Raw genomic sequence first — 26074 nt, 5'->3', positions numbered from 1 at the left:
TCCGATTGCCGCGACTCCGTGAACTCCATGCTTCTCGGCTAACCGCTGTTGTTGTCATGCCGGCCCGTGCTCATATGAATTGTGCCAGTATGGACCCTGTGTTGCGCTCATGCCTTCAAAAGATCGCCCACATGATGGATCTGTACGACATGTGTCACATCTTTTCGTTTTTCCAGTCGGCGCTTTTGCAGCCGCGCAGCATTATCAGACCACTACACGTGACTGTGCTGGTACACTAACAATTTGGCAGTTGCGTTACGGGCCGCAGTTGCCGATTCACAAGCGCGCGCACGCTGGCAACACGACGAAGGAACAGCAAGGAGTGCGGGCAGCTGCTTGCAGACTACCGAAAGTCGTAGGTTCTTGTTCGACCAATTGCAGCATCGCCTGCATACCGCATCACAGATTCAACACGCTGACGTCACACGCATCACTAGGCAGACTGGAAGGGCCCGGAGAGGAGAAGAAATTGTTTCTTGGAATTTGTGGCGCGCCCGCAGCTTGTAGCGCTGTGACATGGGGCATCGTTGATCGGGACGGCATTCTGCACACGATGCGCATGTTTACCTGAAATGTTTGAAAAAATATCTGAGGTGGTTTAGGGGCCCTTTAATAAGAACCTTAACCTGGATTACATTTCGTTTTAAGTAGCGGTGTGCGAATATTCGAACTTGCAAATATTTTTCTAATATTGTTTGCTGTTCAATTCGATTTGCACCGGAATTTGACCGTTCAAAATATTCGAACTTCCGGAGTAGAGATGCAGTCAGTGTCCGATTTTTCGGATTCCCTAGGGACCACGAAATCGAATAATCGGGCAGTCTGAAAAAACGAGTTCATTTTTATGCTTTTTTATTTTGCTGAAGCAGTAAAATTGCCTCAGCCGCGTCCGAAATAGCTTTAATGCCTCCCGGTACACTTATCAGACATTTTGGTGCGCGCCCAGACTCGTGAATACAATCGGTACCTGCTGCGAACTCCACTTTACTACTTGCCGACTGCCAATTGCAAATTTGTGTCTTGTGATGAGCACTGCTGACACCAGCAAAGCATGGAATAGATTACGCGTGTGCACACGTAAACGATGCGCACACGCATCGCCGAACCTTCGCCGATACGCAGCATTTGCTACCGCATGAAGCCGATCGTTCTTAGTTGTGTGCAGCACGTTGCCAACTACGCTCACGCCATCGCTTCCAGGGCGCTTGCTATACCGTATGCAGGCGTTTGTCATGAAAGTGTTCGTGATGTCCACTCCATTCTCTACCGCACACGGGCACAGCGATGGCGAGCTGCTCTCATTCATGAAGGCAGCGCCACTTAGCGGTCTCTCACGAAGAGGCAGCGTAAATGGCATCGCAGCGCGTTTCGGTTACGCATACTGCTGCGCTAGGCCACGTGCACTACTGAGTAGTTAGCTGATAATGCTTCTCATAAAGGTTGGGCATGTTTGCTGCCTGTCACCGTCACACCTCTGTGCATTTCTGGTGCTTATTCGTAAAGACATCACTGCAATGCGACGTGACAGTGGCCCCTTCAAATTTTCAATATGCTTCACCCCATCACAATCTGGAAATGCCACAAAGCTGCCTTTTGGACTTTGCTAGGGCCAGAAACGGATTGACTCACGAAAGCACTGGTTCGAACCTGTGAGGTGATAGACGCAGGATAGGTGGGGCCTTTAATTAATGTTGTTTTGGGCCTGAAAGTCAGAGAAATCTGATGGCGAAGAGCTTCAGCAGCCGAAATTTCAGATGTTCCTATACACTGACGTCCATGGGGCAGATCAGGAGCTCCGGACCCGAAGGGAGCATGCCCTTGTCCGCCACATCAGTTGGCCCTCCACAGAAGTTGGAGGGGAAGAGGTTGAGGAAATAGCATCTTTACCTTTCACGTGTAAAGTATTGTCCACACCACATTGGTTTCACCAAATCATGTAAATTATATTAATAAATGCTTCTGCATTGCCTCATTCTTGATAAGACAACTAGGAAACACCACCCCTCCAGTGCTTCTCCACCACCCCTCCGTACTGCTAAAGACATCTGTTTCTAAATTTTCTGATCATGTGCGGGAATGCTTGTTATTGTTGCCACGGTACACTGGTGTCATACAGAGAAGTGCATTAAGATTGGCAAGTCACGGGACACAGGACACTACACATGCGGGCAGGTGCCGTATCATTACAAGCACCAGTATGATCACCGACGTCTACAACTTTACTGGCAATCATTCACTGCGGCCCTGAGATGCAGTAGATTAATACGTACACCAGTGTTTTTCTGTCGTGTCTTGCCCCCACCCGCTTAGCGAATCTCCCGAATTTCGAGGTCGCCAGATTGGCAGGTATGGCATTGCAGCCTATCTTTGCTGCAGTTTCCTATGTACAGCATAGCATTTGCTTCCTTGGTAGGTAACCAAAGCTAAGGTTCTGCAGCATACATTTGTGCAAGATTTTTTAGCCTCCTTTGTTGAATGGCACAGCATCAGTGCGATACATGAAAGAATTGCATGAGTGTTGGTCTTGTATTGCTTGTCCAGTTGACTTTTAGTTTTAAGCTTGTTAACCTAAGCTCTTTCGTTGCACAGTTTGTCTTGGTGCCTTGCAGCTTATCTGTGGCATTTTTTCTCCTCTGTGCTTGCACATTCATGCGAGGAATTCATGATCAAGTGACAATGTTAGCAAGGAAACTGTAGGTGTTTGGTGATGAAGGATGGAAATACTTGTGGGACTTTAGGAGTAAATAGTCTGTTGGTTTGGCTGTAAAATATTGTATGCATATTGGCAAATGTGAATTTCTCTTTTCTCTTTATTCTTCTTTTTTTTTCCTACCAACGATTCGGTTTACTCCCACCGTAACGTACAAGTACGTCGTTGCACTTAACACCACATTGTTCGTTGAGCCTAGCTGAGCACACTATGTTAATGCAGTGCATGGAATCCAGGAAGACCAAATCAAGCCATATGAAGCCAGCAAGGAGCAGTTTTCAAAGTCCAGCAAGACAGCCGCTTTAAGGAAGCCTTGGAAGCCATTGAAGATTACGTCAAGAACCTTCCAGAAGTGAGTTCTTGTTTCCCTATTGTGTCTCAATCCAATATTGTGGAAAGTACATTCTTTCTCATCAATATTTGGTATATACAGTAGATGGTGATAATTCGAACTTTTGGTCAATTCAAACAAATTTTAATTTTTTTGGCCCAGTATGTCTTCAATGCCTTTTAAAGCCGCTCAATCCTAACCGCTCCATTGCATTACTTGGTTAATTTATGTGTTTTGTTTGTCCATGCCGAAAAATATGTGCGTCAACAATACTGTGTGGGCTGAGGAGTGATGAAAAAAAAAAATGAGACGGTCTGCCTTTAGTCTGTTGCATAAGGGATGCGTAAAGGTTGCATAAAGAAAGCGACAGAATCCCAATAAAGAAGGGCGTACGGCAGGGAGACACGATCTCTCCAATGCTATTCACCGCGTGTTTACAGGAGGTTTTCAGGGCCCTAGATTGGGAAGAATTAGTGATAAGAGTTAATGGAAGGTATCTCAGTAACCTGCGATTCGCTGATGACATTGCATTGATGAGTAACGCGGGAGACGAATTACAGCTCATGATTACTGAACTGGATACGGAAAGTAGAAGAGTAGGTCTGAAAATTAATATGCATAAAACTAAAGTAATGTGGAACAATCTTGGCAGAGAACAGCGCTTTGCGATAGGTGGCGAGACACTGGAAGTTGTAAAGGAGTACGTCTCCTTAGGACAGGTAGTAACCGCGGAGCCGAACCATGAGAGTGAAATAACTAGAAGAGTAAGGATGGGATGGGGCTCATTCGGCAAGCATTATCAAATCATGAATGGTAGTCTACCACTACCTCTCAAGAGGAAGGTATATAACAGCTGCATCTTACCGGCACTTACCTACGGAGCAGAAACCTGGAGACTTGCAAAGAGGGTTCAACTTAAATTGAGGACGACGCAGCGAGCGATGGAAAGGAAAATGATAGGTGTAACCTTAAGAGACAAGAAGAGAGCAGAGTGGGTTAGGGAACAAATGGGGGTTAAGGATATCATAGTTGAAATCAAGAAGAAGAAATGCATATGGGCCGGGCACGTAGCACGTCGGCAGGATAACCAGTGGTCATTAAGGGTAACTGACTGGATTCCAAGAGATGGCAAACGCGTGAGGGGGAGACAGAAAATTAGGTGGGTAGATGAGATTAAGAAGTTTGTAGGTACAGTCGAACCCACTTATAACGATCTATCGGTTATAACGACCATATTTGAGTGCACTTACGATTTTCCTATGTTAACCATTGAAGCTGCGTCCAGATATAGCGAACATTTTTCGAAGCCTCATACTTTTACAACGACCACTTCGGACACGGTCGCAGTAAAAATATGGCTCATACGAAGCGAAAAAAAAGTTAAGGGGGGAGGTGGCATTGAAAAAAAACTTTTTTGTTTGTTGACCTAGAGCAATGAAATTTGGCATGCATACTAATAAGTGTCTTGTATAAAGAAATATGCAGTTTCATCATGATACCTTGAGTAGTTCTCATGTTACATCATGCTACATGGTCCAATTATATGGTCTGCTTGTGGAAAGCCTAGCGCTGTAACAAAACATGCCAGGAAGCTGCAAATGGTGTTGATCTTTACTCAAAAGAAGACTACAGGGTATGACACTCTCAGAATTGTTTAGTAAATTCTCTTTTTTTTTTTTAGAGATCATCATGGCTGCTGACACACATTGTCAGAAACAGTGTCATGGACAAATCATTATCTAGAAAAATAACTGGGCCATAAACAAGAAATTGAAGAATGTCATACCCACAAGCAGTGTCAGGATTCAGGAAAAAGAAACAGAATCAAATCGGTCCAGTCATTCCCGTGCTACTCTTTCCACGAGCAATGCACAATGTCCAAAAACACACTTGTGAGAAAAAGCCTATCAAAGTTTTCGAAGTTGTTTACATTTGTTAGAAGGCACCAGCACTGTAGTCCTTGGTGTTCTTGTGTAGAGGCAACCTTTGCGTCTCTGCCCTTCCACTTCATGCATGTGCGATGACTTCCTTGCTCGCTGAGCGTCTTTAGCAGCCCTGTGGAGGGTAGGGCCCCAGGTTGCACACCCATTGCAGCACAAATCTTGGTGTAAGCTTGAAAGTTGCCTGCATTGTACCTCGCAACTGCCTCAGGACTGCTACTTCCACAGTGAAGTGGGAGCATGCTGCTGCTTAGAAATTAGTGACCAAATCACCGAGTGAAGGCTTTCAGCGGCATTTTGTGTCTTGTTGCCACTGCAACGAGCCTGCAGTTGAGGGTCAGACAGGCGTTGGTACACTGGCCGCAACGCTTCAACAACTTTGTTGGGCACGTTATACGTGTGTGGAAGTTGTGGCTTCCCCTCTGCCTCGCTGCAACGGTGCCTGCACCAGCTGCGGGCACCGGAAGGACAGAGCTCTTGATGAGGTTCTGCATCTGTCGATGAAACATTATGAAAGGTGGCCATCACTGCTTTCTTCATATCTTCGACGTCCGTGTTGCTTCGCAGTGCTAGGCCATAATAGCTGGTGAGCCTTTGATCAAGTCCTACGTCAGGCCAATGTTGTCACGGATAGACATGCCATAACAACTAGTCAGTCTTTTAATCAGGTCTTCAGTCAGGCTGCCCATCCTCCTAGTCTATCCTTCTTGCTTCTTGACACATGTGTTGGAGAGCTGCACCCATCCTCTCTTTGACATGATTTATACAGTCTTCTTTAGCCAGTGGAATAAATCTGTATGTTCTTTCTTCAGAGTGAGGGAAGTATCACTGTCTTCATCACAAACAATGCATGCGTACCGGAGGTCATTCTTTCCACCTTCTGAATAAAATTAAGGTGGGGACGTGGCCTTCAGTACCAACTTTCTTATTCCTTCGTAGGTTTTGATGAAATTGGCACAGTTATTGCAAACATTCTGGGATCAAATATCTGAGCAGTTTATTCAATAACGCGAGTTGGTCAGATATAAATTCAACTCCCTGCTTACACACACGCCACGCTCATTTGCAAACCCGCCTGTGATGCGTTTCATCATCCACTCGGTCGCGGAAACGGTAATTGGCGAGGCATTCGTTATTTTCGAAGATTCATCAGAGCTAGCGGCCGATACCAAGCACGAATCCAAACTTGCCTAAATTGCGTCACCAGCGCTTTCTTTCAAGCCGATGTACTCGGCCGCGGGGTCCGGGAAGTCGGCGCACGATATGCTGGCTGGCGGCATTCGGTGACAATGCAACAATGCTCCTAGCCGCGGCGACGAAACATCGGCGCACATAACGTGCTTGGTCTCGCATTTTGCGGCGCCGACGCGCGAAATTGCTAGCCGCTGTTCCGAGCGTCAATGCGCGACGAGCTTGGCCGGGAGGTCCACTGCCGATTCGTAAATGTCCATCCGCACTTTCGAGAGCCAGCGGACGATGCGATTGCTGCTTGTGACGAAGACAGTGCGGCTTGTCCGCTAGCGCGATGTCCTTGCCCGCAAAGTTCGGATTCGTCTCGTAAACCAGCGCCGTGAGCGGAGTTAGGCCTAGCCACGACTCGAGCAGTAAGCTCGGTCGCGGTGTGCGTGGCCGCGGTGCCCGATGTTTCAAAGCAAGTCATGTTTCGATCGCGAGTACAAAGAGTAGTAGCGCGAAGTTATTCGTCTCTGAGTACGAAGTGCTGACAAGCTGAACTTCTACCCGAGACGCGCATCTGCGATGTTCGCGACGAGCGCGGCACGCTATCGTCTATCGTGCACTGATGACTGCGCTTCCGCTTGCGGCTGTCAAACTACAGGGTAATCATATTCTAAATTATCGTCGACCCGTGCACTCAGGACGAGTGAACGCGTCACTAAGTAGCGCGATTTTCGACAGTCGTAACATCAGGTTAACATCGCGACTGCGTAAGCCAGCAGACGGCTGTCCTCTCGGAGCGAGCATCGGACCAATGACGAGGCGTGCTGGAGCAACATGGCGGACGCGGCCAATCGGAGGCCTCGAAACGACCTTCAGAGATTTGCTTTTTGTGCGCTTGTTTTCAAAGGAGGAGCCAGCTAAGGCGGGGAATTTGAAAACGAAGAAATGCTCTTTAACGGCGAGCTCAAAATGGCGGCGCCCGGGGTTGGTGCCGTTGCGGAGCAAGACTTTTTGAAAACCACCGTTTTTTTGCGATCTCCACAATAATTTTCGCCAACTCAGCACGTGCAACAAATTTTTTAAAGCACTTCTAGGTGGTTTTCAGTGAAGATATTTTGGAATCAGATAGAAAAGGGCTACAGAAACTGAAAATGTGATTTTCAACAAAATCGATTTTTTTGCCATTTTGCGCGATACGAAGCCGCGTCCCCCTTAAAACATGCCTTCTAAAGCGTGACAGGGGCGCGTGCCCCGCTCCAGTTTACCTCGCGACTAAGATACCCAGATCGACGAGCACCGCACGCAGATTTCGGACGCTGTGAGCGAGGTCGCTCACTTTCCAGGCGTTTCTCAGTGGCAGAATGGCAGTGAGGGAAAAAAAAAATAGTAGGCAGCATGAAGCCTTGTGGTCAGCTTTCGCCGGTAACCTTTCCTGACGCCGTTCTCTGCAGCTACGACCGCCTACGATGAACCAAACCATGCCTTGGAACGCAAGAAGGCATAAATGCAAGAAGTGATAACCTCGATAACTTTCCATCGCAAAAAGGTTCACTGCATCCCTAAACTCGTCGACGCCACAATGTGCCGCAAAAAGTCGTCCATCTTTTCGGTAACGGCAGAGACCGGTCGATCGGTGATTACGACTTCCGCGCGATTGCGGCGATGCCTTCGCGGATAAGCATCAGAAAAGAGCGAAGGGGAGGTGGCGGTCGTCGATCAACGTGCCATTATGCCATAGCCGACAACCTTATCACAGTCATCTGTAAATATGCTGCTCGGCTGCGCGTGTGGTGTACGCCCGTACACTGCGGATTGACGGCAGTACGGGCGTGCCATGCTTAGTCATGCTGCCGTTCGCAAGTTCGCCGCCGCCGCGTCGTGCGAGACCGCTTTAAAGTGCGCATAGCGTTGTTGAAACGAAAGTAGCTCGCTGTTGTTGAGCGGCGCGGGCACCGAGAAACGTTGATGCACTGACAGCGAGCGTATACTGCGTGTTTTGACTAGATGACAACTCAAGTGCGCCGCGCATCGTCGTGCAGGGCCGCACAGAGCATCGCGGACACATAGAGTGCACGTTGCTTGGAAATGCTGTTTTCGCCGCGTTTGAACAAAGAGGCTAGTCGCCGCACCAGTGCATGGTCCGGAGTGAAGCAAGCACGAAGAACGTACAAACGCGCGCATACGGCATACAGCAAGCGGCCTGGCAGTGACTCCACGACCCGAGTAGGCGACGCGCTGCACGCAACTAGCCAGGGATGATCGACTCCACGTCGCGGTACCGCGCTTCGGTGAAACGGTGTCAGCTCATTGCAAAGGCGGTTAATTCACTCGTGAGCACGCAGCGGGCGTCGCTTCACGACGTAAAAGGCTTAGCTTGTCACCGAAGGGGTTTTTAGAACATTAATAAAAGTGCACAAAGAAAAAAAAACGGCTTGGCCGCTAAGCGCACGTTTTTGAGGGCGAGTCCCATATACAACGAACTACTGATATAACGACCACTTTTCGCAACACTTTCGAGTTCGTTATAAACGGGTTCGACTATAAACGTGGCAGCAGAAAGCACAGGACCGGGTTGATTGGCGAAACATGGGAGAGGCCTTTGCCCTGGAGTGGGCGTAGACAGGCTGATGATGATAAGGGATGCTAAAGTCACTTTCATCACAGTACATTGGTGTCATGAGGAAGAAAATGTTGTCACTGACCAAGTCAAGGTGAAAACACGGACGTTTCGGTGTCAAAAAAAATTGTATCATGCAGTAAAGCATACTAAGATTGGGAAAGCACTACCAGCCGTCGCAGGACACAGCACATTGTCCTTTAATTACACATGCATGCACGCATTGCGCAATTACGAGTACCAGTGTAATCCATGAAGTCTAAAAGAACAAGTCTTAGTTTCGGTGCAAGAGCGAAGCACTGAATGCAATAACAATAATTTGGAAGGTTATACGAAGGAAGGCTAGCAATTCTACTCTATTAGCATGAGATCTGGTGTAATCCAAACAAAATGCAGGAGTTGGGAAACACAGCCGCTGCAGCGAGCGAAACAAACTTCGTGCTGTCTGGCTTCAACGCAAACTTTGCGATGAAAATGTGTACAAAAGGTATCGGCTGTCGGCTGATTCCCCGTAAAATACAGCGCACGTGACTGCAGGCGACCACACCCAGCTGGTCAAAGTTTGCATTTCCTGCTGGAGCAGTGCAGCACCCTCCGGCACCCCTCCATGCACCTTTTGTGCAATGGAGACTGCCAACTCTTTCCATCTCTGCATGAGCTGCGTTGTTGGCAGCGCTCAAGCACTTTCACTTGCACATAGGACTGCAGAATCCCACAAAGTGGCGGAGGGGTTAAGAAAGGGAAATTGACAACCACCTGTTCGTAGTATGAAGCCACAAAGAAATCCAGACGGATTTCTCAGAAAGAAAGCTTAGGTACCGAAAAATTCGTTCTGGTCTGGGGATCGAACCCGGGACCAACATTTTTTCTGAGGTGGTCATACGAGGCGTGGTGCGATGTTATTGATTCAGCAGCAACATTACAGCAAAATCATTCAAGCTGTCTGTGTTATTGGTACAGTCCTGGAAACCACATTTCCCTTATGTATTTGCCTAAGACGACTCGAAGGCAAAAGCCATTGTCTTCTTTTTATTCTTTGTCCATGTATTGATCCTCCCCCGCCCTTCTCCGAAGCTTTTTGCACCTAACATGGTTCCACACTGCCCTCAGGATCGGAGGTATACATAGTGTTCATGTGACATCACATCCGCCGCTGGCGCCCTCTCCCGCCATTCCTGGGTACCTACCGCGATCCGCAGTTCACGTGATTCAGCGTGGGGTGTTGAGGGGTTGTTGGCTGTTGCTGTGCGCAATGTTGAAAATCAAGCACTTTGGTTTTTTGTTGTACTTCGACGAGCTCATCGGACCAGGCAGACCTCAATTGTTCGCTCGATATGAGACTATATAGTATCAAGATGTGTGACACGTCATCCCGTACCAGATTTCCATCAGCAGAGATGCCACCGCAGACTCCGGCTTGTCGCCCGCCACGACCTACAGGGGCAATTCCTTTGTTTTCACTACAAATTACGTGGCCCAAGAACAAGTGAAAGCCAAAAGTCCCTCGAGACCCACAATATTTTACGAGTGGATGAGTGAAGCGAAGCAACTCCCATCGAAAACGAGTCGTTGTGTAGTGCTAGGCAAGTTTGCAGGAGATGCAGCCCAGGCCACCAAAGTAGTTCATGCAACGCGAAATCGAGACTTCCCAAGTGTTCTAAACGGTGATGATGCTAAGGCTCTTTGATCAGCATACATGGAAACAGCTGGGGAAAAAAATTGTGCTAGTGCGAGGTAGAGACTTCACGTGGTATGTACCGGTAATGCCTGTCACTTTTTCTGTCTCTTATGTTTTTGCCAACCTAGTATTTTACTTCTGCTGTTGTACGCTAACGTACAGTGGAGCCCCTGAAAATGATGGAGACTGTTTTAGGGAATTAACCAGCGGTTAAAAAGAACGGAGAGTTTACCTGACCCCAATCCACTCGAACTGATCGGAATGTTACCTAGGGGACTTAGTTGCGCTATACTTCAAACTGCCAGTGAATGAAATTTAACATCCACTTCCCAGTTTTCAATGCAACCCCCAAACCCCCACAATTGTTGTCAGGATTTCAACAGCCTCCTTTACACGCTGTCTGTGCATGCTGTGGTTGTGGCGAAGTTTGTAGGTAATCGCGGTAAGCTGTCTCTGTTTACAGGTAAGTGCTTGGATAGCACTTATCCATAATGTAGTTACGTTTGGAGACTCCGAATATTATCAAGGTTCTTCAAGTCATTTCTGTTAATCCACGCCAGCCAAACACGCCGGTGCTTTTTGGAAAGTCGCAGTGTGTGTTCACAATGACGGGTAATAACTTAAGCAAAGACAACACCCCGACGCTTTGCTCCCTGTTTGTGGGCTGCAAAATCGACTTGCTTCACCAGCAGCTTATAATTACACAAACTTTCATTGTAAGGCCGAACTGAGTGGGCGCATGCATAGGTCGGCAAACTCGCTCATGAGTCAACTCGCTCAGACCGGACCGCGAATCTGTGTCTGAGTGAGTTCAGGTGAGTAATATTTTGGTGAGTTGAGTCCGAGTGAGTCCGGCTTAAGAAAGTTTTATACCCGTGTCACACAGGCATTTCGAAGGCCATTGAACCGATGGTCCATTGACTCAAACGGGGATGCACGCGCTGCCACACGGGCAGTTTCGAAGGCTATTGAGTCAGTGGCCCATCGAGTCGACGGAGCACTTCACAACTCCATTGAAATTTCGACGGCCATCGAGCGGCGGAAGCAGAAACAGCGTCACCGTGCCCTCTCGTTTCCAGTGTGCTCGTACTCATGATTAGAAAAGGAAAATTTTAACGAGTATGCATTAAAGGTAGTGTACATGGGCGTTATAACTTATTACTAAAGTATGTGTGTCATTTGGAATGTAGGAATTGCGCATGCTCGCGATAACACTCGCCGTGCTCGTTATCGCCAGCAAGTCCACCCTACCCTCCTCCCCTACCAGCAACATTTGTGTCCCCGCCGCCATATTGGTCGCTGGATTTTTTTTTTGTTGTTTGCTCTCTGCGTTCGTGCGCTCTGCTTTTTTTTATATTTCATTTCGTCGTGTTTAGTTTGCTGGAAGTTTTCGAGTTATCACTTTGTCACAAGTTGTGTATCGGGTAAAGCGGTTGTAACGTAGCCACAGTTTCGCTGTTGAACAAACTTATAACCAACTCTGCTTATAACTACTAATGCACTTATGATTATGTATAAACAATTTTCTTGATATTTTAGAACAAAACAACGCACAAATGTGTGCTTTTAAGTGGATTTGTTTTAGTTCGCTTACGACGACATGAAAACGAAAATAAGATTAGCAGCGCCACAAAATTTTTGCGAGAAACACCTGAATCACTCAATGGTCGTTGAAAAGCATCGTGTGGCAACGTGAGAACTCCATCGAGTTTGATGGAGTTGTAGCGTTTCGGTGGCCATCGACTCAATGGCCTTTCAAACATGCCCGTGTGTCACAGGTATTAGTGAGTCTGAGCCCGAGTGAGTCCGGTTCAGGAATATATTCATGAGTCTTAGTCTGAGTGAGACCAAAGCACAAAATATATTTCTTGAGTAAGTCTGAGTGAGCTCCTCCTTATATTGCCGACCTATTGTCCTATCTACTCATCTCGAGCATTACTATCAGTCTTATATTGGCGTACCTTTATACTCAAGTCTATTCACACATGTTAACGCACGAGTGTTCATGCGTCGGGGGGGGGGGGGGCATGATTTCCCCCGCAAACTGTTTCACGGGTAGTTCTTGATAAAAGATCACGTGTGAGTCGCGCCCTAGGTTGGCAGGTGTGCTACAAATAAAAGCATCTGTCTATAGATGGATGCATTCGAAATAAACTGGGAAAATACCCGCCAAGTTCGGTTAGAGCCTCTGCAATAATATACAGGGTGACCGAAAAATACTGTAATGCAAATAAACGACTATAACTCTTTAATGGATGAATGAAGTAAGGCTCACTTTGTTTTATTCGTAATGCCGGTCAGTTCTATTAAAGAACTCAAATTCTGTTTCGAAATACCCACCTTGTGCTTTTATACAGGCTTGAACGCTCTTTTGGAAGTTCCTCAACATGGACGTCATGTCTTCTGGAGTCAATTCTGCTTATGCCTTTTCCAGAGCACGCTTAACCCTTCGAGGCGCTATGTGCACAATTGTGTACACTGCTTGTTTTTGCTATTTCTATCGACTAGGGGCTAAGAAAGAGCAAGATACATTGAGCTTTGGATGAATTGAACCTCCTGCATAATAAATTTGTCTCCATTTGACTTCATTTTGCAGCGTACTGTTGCATATGATCACATTGCTGAAGGCACTACCAGCCCCGCCACGGTGGTCTAGTGGTTATGGCACTTGACTGCTGACCCGAAGGTCGCGGGATCGAATCCCGGCCGCGGTGGCTGCATTTTCGATGGAGGCGAAAATGTTTGAGGGCCCGTGTACTTAGATTTAGGTGCACGTTAAAGAACCCCAGGTGGTCGAAATTCCCGGAGCCCTCTACTATGGCGTCTCTCGTAATCATATCCTGATTTTGGGACGTTAAACCCCAGATATTAATTAATTGAAGGCACTACCATATCGACAGGTCGTGCGACGTGCCGCTTCCCACGACCCATGTCAAAAGTAGAATTTTTCTTTGCTCAGCATGGACATAACCGAAAACGAAATTGCATTATATTTCTAGCCTGAGATTTCATTTTATTTATGCAAAAACAGAGCATGAATGGCTTCAGAATAAGTGGATATTTAATTACAATGTAATTACAATTGATTACTGTAACACGCATAAATTAACATATTACAACATTATTTTTGTTGCAATGTAATATCGAGTGCCTTAAGATAACATTGTATCGATTTGACGCATTTACAGATAGTTCTTCATAGGTGGCGTCTCAAATGGTTAAGTAACTCGGTTGACTTGTGCTTGAAAGAGTATGCCTTTTGCTCCAGTATCCCCCAAACAGAAAAGTTCATAGGGTTGAGATCGGACGAATTCGACGGCCGAGTATCCTTCCCCCAGAAGCCGGGAACGTTCGCCTGACACCACTCAAGAGTCGTCTTCGCTCCATGGGCACGGGCCCAGTCCTGCTGTAGCCACCAGTCATTGTTTTTTGCATGTCCTTTAGCCCACAGAATGACGGCGCCCACGAAATCAGCTCGCGGTAGACCTTGGCATTGAGTTTTGCCCTTTTCGGCACAAAGACAAGCTTCGTTTTTCCAAGTCCTGAAATTCTGGCCCTGGACCATGATTCTTTAGAGGAAATTGGTTTTCTCCACCTTCACAATTTGCGAAGAACCCTTAGGCAAGAGTTCTCCGTTATTCTGCGAATTCCAAACCCGTTCACCGGTGAAAATCTCATCTGTGAAGAGAATCCTGTTGAGGGCTTCACTGCGGCTCAGCTGCTTCATCCGGCGGCATTTTCCTAGCCTGGATGCCTTCATATTTTCTGTAAGCATTTGGCCTTTTGCGTGTTTGTGCACCGTGAGCTTCAGATCTTCTTTTATGAGTAACTGCATTCTCGGGTTGCTAACTCCGTGTTCTCTGGCGAGTTTCCTCATGCTTTGCAGTGGATTTCTCCTGATCTTCTTAGTGACAACCAATTTCAGCTCCTTGGTTTGTTTGTTTGTTTGTTTGTGTCTGTTTGTTTATAGGCACTGTGATTTGGTACCATATCTTGGCAGGGTGGTTATACATGAAAACGTACGTGCATTAAAGCACATAGAAGCATTCTTCAGATTTGTAAGAATTCTATGAACACTGCTGGTGAACACATGGAAATATACAAACACAAATTCATGAACAATTTCAGATATTTTTTAAACATTCTTAAGGACTTCTGGATAACAATTTTGGTATTAAGATTATTCCAGTATGTTATTGTCCTAGGAAAAAAAAATATTTAAAACAGTTATGCCTTGTGTTCAAGCGAACAGTGGTTAGACTATGCCTTTGCCTTGTTTCATAACCTGATGAGTGAGTTAAAAAGTTCGAAGTGTTAACGTTATAATAGGTGTTTACGAGTTTCCATTCAAGGCATTCACTGCCAGTCTTTGATGCCCCTTTCTCTTGAAACCGTTTGAGGACGCGATGCACTTGAACACTGTGCAATTTCAGCATCTTCACAATGTTACGAATCGTCATTCCCTGCTTGTGATGTGCGACGATTATGTGGCGTAATTGTTCCGAGACCATTTTTCCTAAAAATGGCACCAAGACAAGAAAAATACACAGTTCTATATAAAACAAAACGAGTGCAATTGAATGATATTGATGACGGAAATTGCAAACAACTATCAAATGAAATAAGATTGAAAGTGTGTTGCAGTATTTTTCTGTCACCCTGTATACCGTATTTTCCGGTGTATAACACCACTCTTTTTTCCAATATTTTGCTTGTGCGTCTTTACACAACAGGTCATGCAATTCTGCGAGACCTATATGTACATATTTAATTTGTGAGTACGAGAAACTGAGCGCGAGAGCATTCATAAAAATATATCGAATTTTGTTATAACAATGAAACGGCTGTGGTCTTGGCTGTCAGCTACTTGAGGATGTTTCTTCGGATCCAGTGGAATAAATGGTGGTTTTCTGCGCCTTAAAGGGGCCCTGCAACACTTTTCGAGCATGCTCAAAAAGCGCTGCCGATCGGTAGTCGAGGCTCCCGAGAACACGCGAGCCAAATATTATAGCGATGCGCGCGGCCTGGAATTTACAATAAATTCTCAAAGTCGGCTGAAAATTACTCCCTCTTCTCTCGACAAATGATGTATTAGTCCGCAAATATGACGCGATTGTCGGCAGTTCCACCATTGGCTGATGTATAATCACGATAACACCCTCATTATTACTTTCGTTGTTAATTTTGAGTTCAATAATTCGATAATATGTAGGTTTATATTCTGTTAATCGCGTTAAAAACACCGAACAAACATTAATATTAGCACTTCCGGTCTCACCGACAGCTCGTCTGCTCGTAGTTGCGTGGTTCCGTTTCTCTTCGCCATGCGCAGTGCCGAAAACGTGAATATTTCTGTGCTTTTGACCATCGCCGGTTGCCGTTGAGAGTGGCAGCCGTTCGAGTGTTGCCTCGTCAGCTGGGAACTGCATCGTCGGCACGTTCTCACAACCGACCGAGGCAGGGGCGCAGCATGTCTCCGATAACAATGCTGCCGTCCGGTAATGGCGGCGCTTCGGGGTCGTCTGCCAGTGCCGTCTTACGAGGCAGTGTATCGGAGTATGGGCCGAAACCGATCTCAGCTGTCATTCGTTCCAAACGAGCGCACAGGTTTGCTTCCATGGTTGGCAGAGCGATGAAAACACTACGGCGTTCGAGGTGCACACCCAACATTACCAAACCGACGCGCAGTTTTCAAGCACGCGCGATACACAGTGCGATCGGCTCCGCTCGACGAGAACGGCGCAAGCCGACCGGAAGTGGCAGCACAGACCACGTGGTTGCGCCCAGACGTCAGAGAGAAAAAAAAATGAAGAAAAAATTCCGCTGGTGCTCTTGGGCGGAGCCTCGCTCCTCAGCGCTCCCTCCCTCGACTCGCTGCCTAGCTTTCCGTGCGCTCGCGGCGTTGAGTTGAGGGAGAAAGCTGCGGAACGTGATCTCTATAATTTGGTAACACCACTTAGACTTGACGGATTCGAAAAATTTTTTGCGGCATATGACTCGTGAAGAGTCATACGTCAATAGTGAGACTATTCCAATATAACTAAGAAAGGTGTTTCAGGGCCCCTTTAAAGGGACCCTGAACGGTTTTGACGATTTTGTATAAACGCATTGAGCCATTAAAGCAAGTCCTAAGAATCAGTTCCAAGACCGATCTAACCTCTCTGCGTCAACTGTGTAAATTACTACAGTCAAACCTGACTATATCGAACTCGGGTAAATTGAATTATCCTTTATATCGAACTATTTCAGAACACGACAATGCTTTAACGTCTATGCATAGGAAAAGTTACGGCTATATCCAACGAAAATAGCCGGAACACTTGATATATCAAACATCGAGTAGTGCGATATGCCCCAATACAGTGAAACCTCTGTGATACGAATCTCACGGGACCACCAAAAATATTCGTATCATCCGGAATTCGTATCACCAGAAGGCATGGAAAATAGCATGCGACAAAAGAAAGCTGGCGTACATTTTCATTTATTTTTTTACAGGGCCGCAGCAACGTCAGGAAGAAGCCTGAATGATTGTCAGTTAAGTTTTTATATGTCGGAAATCATACCAGCACTCGTAAATGCACAGCCCGTACGCGAGTATTAATGAACCAAGCGCGTTGTGACCCGAAACAGCAGTAGCCCCTTCCAAATTTTAGTATGCTTTTTTGCTTGACACCGGAGTACTGCAGCGGAAGTAACGAAAGAATGCTTTCACCGCGATGGATCAAGGCCACAAAATTACAGAACCACGGTCCTGTGTTATGATTTTGTTATCGCGGAGGTGTTGGGGATGTTTTTTGGGAGATTTACGGCCGTGCCCGCACAAGTGCGACCTCAACGGTCGCGCATATTGACGCTGTGAGGCCTGACTCCTTCGCCAAGACCGTCCTCGCCTTCTTTCGGTCCTCGTACACCTTTCTTAGGATGTCTGATGCAAGAGGCAGGCATTGTAAACGCAGTACAACGACAGCAGTCCGCGTCAACGCCTTAGAAAAAAAAGCGCGGCGCTAATGTCATCTGTGATCTAAACGTGAAGGCACACGGAGGCATGTCAGAGCCTCAAAGATTTGTGCACACAATCTCGGAGGCCGTGACACGTCTCTGAAGGTTTATTCTGACCGTAAGGAAAGTGTTTTGCTTACACTTAGATTCTGACGATTTGGAGGTACGGCACGCATGCCCACGCTTGCGCTCGCACGTGCTTCGCGCGTCTTCCACAACAGCGCGGACAGCACCTCTTCGTACCTGGGCGGTAGCGTACGTTCGTATCAAACGTCGTTGGGTGAAAATCGGTTCGCAACAACCGTCTCCATTACACTGCAGGCCAATGGCCCTTGGCCGGGACCAACGAAAAATTCGTATCACCCCGAAATTTGTATGAGCTGTGATCGTATCACCGAGGTTTCACTGTAAGTTGGCTTTTCCTCACGGAAGGGGGACTTTCCCGCAAACATTTGGAAGAGTGAACGGTGTGATTAGCATACCTGCCAAGTCTCCCGGATTACCCGGGAGACTCCCGGATTTTGAACGTTTCTCCCGGTTGTACGGGTCATAAGAAAATCTCCCGGAAATCCAGTTTTGCCCCCCCGTCCAGTGCTTTGCGCGCCCGTGCGTCACGGTGACGCGTGGTGGGACGTTTTGTGTACAGATGCGCTACACGCAATTTAAAAATTGATCCTAAAGTGTTATACGTTATATCAGCCGTTAATATTTCGTAGATGATGCGTTTGTGTACACACAAATCTATCTCACAAGTTATCTCGCCTTCAAAATTTTGTGTCACTACTGCTTTAAGGGGGGACCCTGCTTCGGAGACATATTTCTTTGTTTTTGAGTACATTTTTATGAAACTTACGCAGCTTATGTATTTTTATGTCCTGATTTCAAGTATGCAATTATTTTTCTAGTACACTATGCTGTTTTCAAAATATCAAATATTTCATGTATATTGTTGGGAGCAAGATTTATTTATAAATTGTAAGAGCTATAAAGCAAATCAGCATATCACAGTAAGCTGGAATGAATACTGTTTGCAATAAAACAAGAATGGATGTTCTAGGCCCAATTGAACAAAAGTTATAGTACGTTGAACACTCGGCAAGTCAGCGATTTCGAGCTCGGTCAAACTGGGATCAAGCTGGGAATGTTCAACATACCATAACTTTTGTTCAAATGGGCCTAGAACATCCATTCTTGTCTTATTGCATACAGCATTGTTTCCACGTTATTGTGATAGGCTGATTTGCTTGATAACTCTCACAGTTTAGAAATAAAGCTTGCTCCTAACAATACAAAAACTATTTAATAGTTTCAAAACTACATATTGTATTAGAACAATAATTGCATGTTTGAAGTCAGCACATAAAAACACATAAGCTGTGAAAGTTTCATAATGATACGCTCAAAAACAAGAAACATGTTTCAGAAGCAGGGTCTCCCCTTAAGTGGAGAGCCCAACACTTAAAAGGGTAGCCGTTACCGATGTCTGTCGAGATAGCGCGTTCGCCAGTGCTCGCGACCGTCCCCATCTCAACAGCGCCCCTTATGGTCCCTTGCCTGATGAAATAACTGGTAAGCAAGCGACGACAGGCCTCGCACGCGGAGCGATGTTATCGCATGTGCCCTTCGCGCGACGGTGACGGCCGGGTCGTTTCATCTCTGCTTCAACCGCGTTCGTCCCTGGCGCTAGCACACTTTTACTCGCACGTGAAACAGACGATGCGTATGCGATGTTATCGGTTTGGACTCTGTACAAATCAGCGGTGACCGCAAAATCCCGCTGACAGTGTCCATATAATTGCTATTGCAGTACCCCCCCCCCCCCTGTTGAGTAGATCTCCTGGATTCCGTTCCTCCAAACTTGGCAGGTATGGATTAGGAGGGCGCCGTGCATAGCTAATAGAAACCATCGCTTGTCATCGCGTGCTTTCCCCCATGATTCCTCATCGTCGTGGCCATCATGCGAGGTCACCATTCGCTTCTGAACTCCCTGCCTTTGTTAAAGCATAAAACGAAGAACCTGGATGTTTTCCGCGAAACTGGCGGTAATCCCCACAGTCATACGTGCAGAAAAGAAGTCTGATGTCGCTACTGTGTGCAGCATCCCAAGAAGCACTGCGAGTATGATATTGAAAAACAACGCCAACATTAGGGCCAGTGCAGCCGCGCTGCTGGTGCCCGACGAGTACGCACAGCTGCGTTTGAAGATGTTCAGTCTGTTTACATCGACACCGTGTTTTCTCGCCTACAACACGTCTTTGCATACAGGGCTTGAAGTCTCCCTTCATTGGAGGGGGGGGCCTTATAAAGCGGCTATATATATACAGTAGAACCCCGCTGATAAGTTTTTGAACGGACCGTAGGAAATAAACGTAAGAGACGGGAAACGTAAGAGCCGAAAAACAGGAAAAACGGCAAAATATTTAGTGGTACAGAATTTTATTTCAATTCTTACGAGCAGCACAAAAATTGGCGCGCTCGGCCGCGATCTAGTCGATGGATAGGAACGCGGAGCTTAGGACGGCCTCATCCACAGAAATGTAATCAACGTAGGTGATTTTTTTTAACACCAACAGCTGTAGGCATGAAAGAACTAAGCACACGCAATCATGACCGGCGCGGCGAGTCCGACCGCGAACCGCACGCACGACCATGCGAGCTCCAACCAGCTCGAACTCCTCCCGTTCTCCGACAAATAACGATGATGATGAGTCTACGCCAATGCAATGGCAGAAGTAAATGCCAATCTCGAAGGCCTTGCTTTCGCAAGCAATTACGTCATACACGCCATGTTTGTGCAATGCAAATCTCAGAGGCTATGCTTTTGTCAATAGTAAATGCCAATCTCGAAGGCCTTGCTTTTGCGAGCAGTTACGTCATAGACGCCATGTTTGCAATTTGAATCTCGAAGGCCATGCTTTTGTTTGCATCAATTGAAAGATTCTGTTGCTTGCGCCTCTCATGCGGCTAATATTACGGTCAAACGAGGCCAAGCTGCGTGAAAATGCACCATGGCCGCTCTCTTTGGTAGTCACTCGGTCGGCTCCGGGCGCACTTCGCGACGTATCATACGGGAACGGCCCGACAGTTATGACGTAACAGCGGGGTTCCCAATACATTGTATCCTATGGGAGCTATGCCGGGACCGGCGGAAAACGACGTAACAGCCGGGAAAACGCAGCAGTGAGGAACGTAACAGCGGGGTTCTACTGTATATATATACATTCGAGCCTGACTATATCGAACCCGTTTATATCAAATTATCCCGTATATCGAACAATTTCTAAACACGGTAAATTTACATTGAGAATATATAGCAAAAGTTAGTGTTACATCGAACGAAAATAGCAACGACAACCGATATATCAAACTCCATGTGCCTCAAAAGTGCCCCAGCAAGTTGGCTTTCCCTCGCGGTGGCGGGGAAAACTGCCGGCGCCACCCTAAAAAAAGTGGTTTAGACCTGGTTGTGCACGGGCGAACACCCCCCTGCAAGAAATGATCCTGGCCCGCTCGCAGCGCTTACAGCCAATCAGAGGCCGTCGTGCTTTCTCCGAGGCGCGGAGGCGGTAGAAGTGAGCGCTATTTTTTCTTTCTTTATGCTTGTGTGCCTGCTGCTGCCTGTTTTCCTCGAGTACTCGTTCAGCGTGGTCCGTGCTGGTGGTGTTGCCTGTTGGTGCTCTGTGAACTTTATTGGCGCGCTGTCATGGCTTGTGCAAAGAGGCAGAATTTGCCGTTCGCCGCGAAACTCGAAATCGTAAATCGGGTCGAGCGCGGTGAAAAGAAGTCCGACGTCGCCGCCGCGTACAAAAGACACCGCAGGTGTTTCCGCCGAAGTTTGGAGCGAGCTGGCAGAGTTCCCGGGAGCTGTCGACGGATCGACATTCGACGAGTTCGTCAATGCGGACGATGATGTTGCCATCATGGGTGAGCTACAAGATGAGGACTACGTTGCAGACGTCGTGCCGACCACGAGCCAAAGCGACAGCAATAAGGAAATTGACGATGGCCCATTGCCTACATCCTCCGAAGTGATTAGTGCACTTGCGTTGGTCCGGCGCTATTGCGTGAATGTGGAAGGTTGCGGCCTCAGCTGCTCCGACTCGTTGGACAACGTGGAGGCGTGCGTGCTGTCGCAGGCAGCAAAGTCGTTGACACAGAAGAAAATCCAGGACTATTTTGTCCCAAAGTAGGGCACGCAAGTAAGCCACCATATTAATAAAGTACTTTTCTTACTGTTATGTGCCTTTGTGTCAAAATCCTATAGCGGGCCTATATCGAATTATGCCATATATCGAACTAATAAACGTTTTTTGGCGAGTTCGACTGTAATCTCGAAGAAAAGATCGCTGCTAGGCGGTCTTTTCGCCGCAAAACCGATGCTGCTGTGGCCTCAGCGGCTCTGCCAAACACAGATCGTGGGTTGTTGGAACGCGGTACGAGCTAGCATACCGAAGAATAAACGCACGATTTCTAGATATATCGATCAAGATTTAGTTTCGCGGTCGTATTACCTAATTTGGGGCAAAAATCTGATCGTATTAAAAGCATGAAAATGCATTATTTCCAAGGGATGTGGGCCGGGAATAAAAACAAAATCGTAGTAGGCTGAAAAACGTATTATGCAGAATTGTATCAACGAGATTCCACTGTGTGTGTGTGTGTGTGTGTGTGTGTATATATATATATATATATATATATATATATATATATATATATATATATATATACGCACACACACACACACATACTATAGATGAAACGTTGAAGCCAACTGTCTCTAAAACTGAACAAATGCTTATGAATGCTATACAAATACATATATTATTCCGAATGTATTTCGGGCATTTATTCAACGTGTCAATTCAATCAAGCATTAATTAAAACTATTTTGGGAAAAATTTTCCAAAAATAACTCTGTACGTAAAGGCTTAAATACATGTGATCTCAAAGTAAGTAACATAAATTGACTCACTGGATTCAGAACCTCAGGCACGTCAATGCTGTATTTTATTTTCTCTACCACTTGCCTAATAAAGTAGGCAAAATACATACGTCTTTGCAATTACAGCAGACTTGTGATGCATAAATAAAATAATGAAAATTGAGCGGCAAACTAAACAGACCATTACTGATTCATGAGCATGTAGCTTCACACTCGGGTGCCTCGTGAAACAGTATGCTGTGCCAAGACGCTCTGTCGAACGGGGTGGTGACCCGTGGTTTCAGGAGGCGTTGCCCGTGGTGTTCAGTGTCTCAGTGAATTGCATTCAGCAGTACGACGATGCCCGTTTTCTGTTTTGCTGACACCCCATCAACCAAACATTCGCGATTAAATCATTATTCGGAAAATTGCAGAGTATAATTACCCCGCACAAAGCACTGCTGCGAAAAAATCCAAGTCTAGCACTTGTCAAATGGGTGCTGCAGTGCAACCGTTGGACTGCAGAGGGGGGGCCGGGCTCCCCCCCCCCTGACTTTAAGCCCTGCTTGCATATAACCCGTGCCCCAAGCTACAAACCGTGGAAAAATTTTTTAAAAAAATCTTCCCCGCGTATTGCTGTAAGCTGTCCTCCTAGCATTACCGTGAAGCAGTGCTGTGAAGCCAACTTGCACGCCGAAATTCGCACCGAAAATACGGTGAATTCTTTCAAAGTTTTATATCGAAGTATAAGATAAATCAAACTAAATCCTGTTTTTCAGCTAGTTCGATAAATCCGGGTTCGACTGTACAGGACTTTAAACATGAGAATCGCTTTGCCTGTGTTACAACGTGCTCCGTGTTGACGTGAGCTGAGCGACAGTGTTTATCTCGAGGTTTCTTTTCTTGGACACAGTGAATTTCCCTAGCTGTGTTGTATACCGAATATCTAGCACTTTGGTGTCTTGTAAAGCTGCGACATCATGTAATGTTTGTGAGGCATCTGGTGAGTGGAATCGCTTCATCTCATCGCTGCAAACGCCATGATCCACGTGTCTGCGGCTGTAACTTCACCCCTGAAGACACAACCACATTGCCCGGGTTTGCACTTCTCAGTGATCGTTCTCGAATTCCTTCTGTTTGTCTGCATGCCTTTGCAGGTTGTCACCGTGCAGGAGAATAAAATAAGATTGGCTGGTAGTGTGGTGGAACCTGTTAAAGCAGCTGTCAACCACTTCGCGAGCTTTGTCTTTTTTGCTAGGCAGTGTGCTGCCGGACACACTGGGCCATGGCCTTCGAGATTGCGCGCAACCTGTCGACAGATAATCTCGGAGGCCACTGGGCAAAGCTCAAACCATCGAGTGCGCTCGTGAGAGCGCTGCGATCGCCAGCGATGCCAGCGTGTCTCATGAGTTGAGGCAAGACAGTGGTGAGAACGAGGGTATAGATATACTAATTGTCCATAGTGGCCTTGGTACACGGTACGTCTCTTAAAGGGCCCCTCACCAGGTTTGACAATTTTGAGCTAACGAGCGCAATGGGCGTTCACGGTCACGTCTGCCAAAATTTGCAACGCTACGTGCCGCGGAAATGGGTCAAATTTCAAGGTGAACGCTGCTTGCCCTTCCTCTCGCAGGCGCGCTCTTTAGAGAATGAGGGGATGACGTACATGAGAAAATGGCCCTACGTAGATGGTAGCGCTGTGACGTCGCTCCTCTACGTAGACTGTGCTTTGATGTCGCCAACAGTAGCACGTGACATTGCGATAATTATTTGACACGACATGTGTGGTTTGTGTAATTTGTTGCTTGACTAGATTAATAAAACTTGAGAGAAATAATAAGACACACAAAGAAAATGTATGCGTGTTTTTCATTTTTTTTTTTTTTTTCGTGAATTGCAGCGAGATGCCGGGCTAATGTTCCTCCCTTTCCCATGCGTTCGTGTCCCTGCGGTTAGCGCGTCACGCAGACGCCAGCCCTGGAAACGAAAGTAATGTTCTGGCGCGTTCAAGCACTCGTTATGCTCCTTTATTCTACCGCGTCCAAGTAAACGTTAATGTGACACTGGTTCATGATACCGCCACTCTCGTGCCCGTAAAGATGTCTCAACTTTCAGGGGCGTAGCCAGAAATTTTTTTCGGGGGGGGTCCAACCATACTTTGTGTATGTTCGTGCGTGCGTTTGTATGTGCGCGTGCATATATACGCAAGCAAAACTGAAAAATTTCGGGGGGGGTTTGAACCCCCCCAACCCCCCCCTTGGCTACGCCCCTGTCAACTTTCATGCCTGTCCCGCAGAAACAGGCAGTACACCACAGAAAACGCCGACAAAACGCCCACGGCTGCTACATAAAAAAAAGGTAGCGGCCGTGCAACGCCGCTTGCGTGCTCGGGCTGGCTCGGGCACGTCATATGCACGTGACCATGCATGCGCATGACGTGTTCATGCGTATGTGTGAAGTGAAGAGGGCAGGGAAGGGATTTGGCTTGCTAAAGCTACACGGGGCGAGTGGCAAGGGTTTGAAACTCGCCTCCTCGCATCATGGTTTCGTGCCTCTACAAATTATTGTTTTTCTCAGCTCGTAATTAACCCTTTGAGGGTCGAATTTTTTCGCGAAATCCAGTCCAAAAATGTAATTTTTTTATTGCTGAAATAAATTCTTCAGACGATTCTATTTAAGAAAAACAATTGTCTAAAACTTTTTTTCGTGACCGTAAAGTGACGAAAAAATCATTTTTGTTGTTACATACACATGGTTTATTCGCAGTAAAATCAAGCAAAATCCTGAAAAAGAAAGCTTAACAGTTTTTTATAAATAAAAATTATGCATTGTATTAAACATAGCTCACAGACATACAAAAATAAGCGCACCAGAGTACTTTTCCAGTTAAAAATGTTCCTGCTCTAACACTAAAAACTCAGCGTGTGATAGTCTTTTGAAGCATGGCTCGCCACGCACGCTTTTCATATGTCGCTCCTTGATCGTCATCAGAGTCTGAACTCGTCAAAAAATCCTCGTCTGACAAACTGAAATCCAATTAATCAGATCTGATTCGGCACTTGGGGAATAGTCCGCATCGGAAGAATCGCTGCTCGACTCACCGGCAGCAGAGCAACCGGCACGCGCTTCCATAGCGTAAGCGAACTGTTTCAGTGAGCGTACGGAAGAAAACTCTATGATTGTGCAGCCATAAGGAAAGCAAAACGAGTGAAAAATCTACAGTAATCCTTCGCCTTATCGCCAACAAGACGTAGTTAGTTTTTCCGAGACCCCAAAACGGGAAACGCAATCACGGCGGTGTCATTTGTGTAATTTAGCGCCGCACGGAAACATGTAATCGCGCCCCGGGGTGCAGTAAACGAGAGAGTAACAAGCGGTCACCCTTTGAGATATTAGAAACCAAACAGCCATCAGCTTTGCGGGCGCAAGAAGCGAAAACCACCCGAAGGATGAAATCAAAACCAGCCGCACCGCGTGCGCGCGTTCCGATGCGCAACTGAACGCCGCCGCGCCGCTTTGGAAAGCAAAAAAAAAAAAAGAAAGAAGGAGCCACATCGGTGCATTAAAAAAAATTCCACGTATTCCCGAAACGTGGCAGCACATTCCAAGCAAGAGAAATGATCGAAGAAAAGTCAACCCTCGTCTTATATACCGGTCATTGGCAGAAAAAAATGGAAGTCTTGCAACAATGGGCAG

At 46.6% G+C, this 26074-nt stretch overlaps 1 protein-coding gene across 1 annotated transcript in view; it reads left to right on the top strand.

Moving 5' to 3' along the window:
* LOC119382494 (putative oxidoreductase GLYR1 homolog) overlaps window positions 1–26074 on the top strand; it is a 154455-nt gene that overhangs the window by 3266 nt on the left and 125115 nt on the right. Inside the window, 3 exon segments of the mRNA XM_037650205.2 lie at window positions 2933–2939; window positions 2941–3007; window positions 3010–3062. Of these exon segments, the coding sequence (XP_037506133.1) occupies window positions 2933–2939; window positions 2941–3007; window positions 3010–3062 (127 nt within the window).

This window comes from Rhipicephalus sanguineus, chromosome 2 (assembly GCF_013339695.2).
Source record: "Rhipicephalus sanguineus isolate Rsan-2018 chromosome 2, BIME_Rsan_1.4, whole genome shotgun sequence".
Lineage (NCBI taxonomy): Eukaryota > Metazoa > Arthropoda > Arachnida > Ixodida > Ixodidae > Rhipicephalus > Rhipicephalus sanguineus.
The sequence above is the reverse complement of the archived record's forward strand: the minus strand, read 5'-3'. Positions and strand labels throughout refer to the sequence as shown.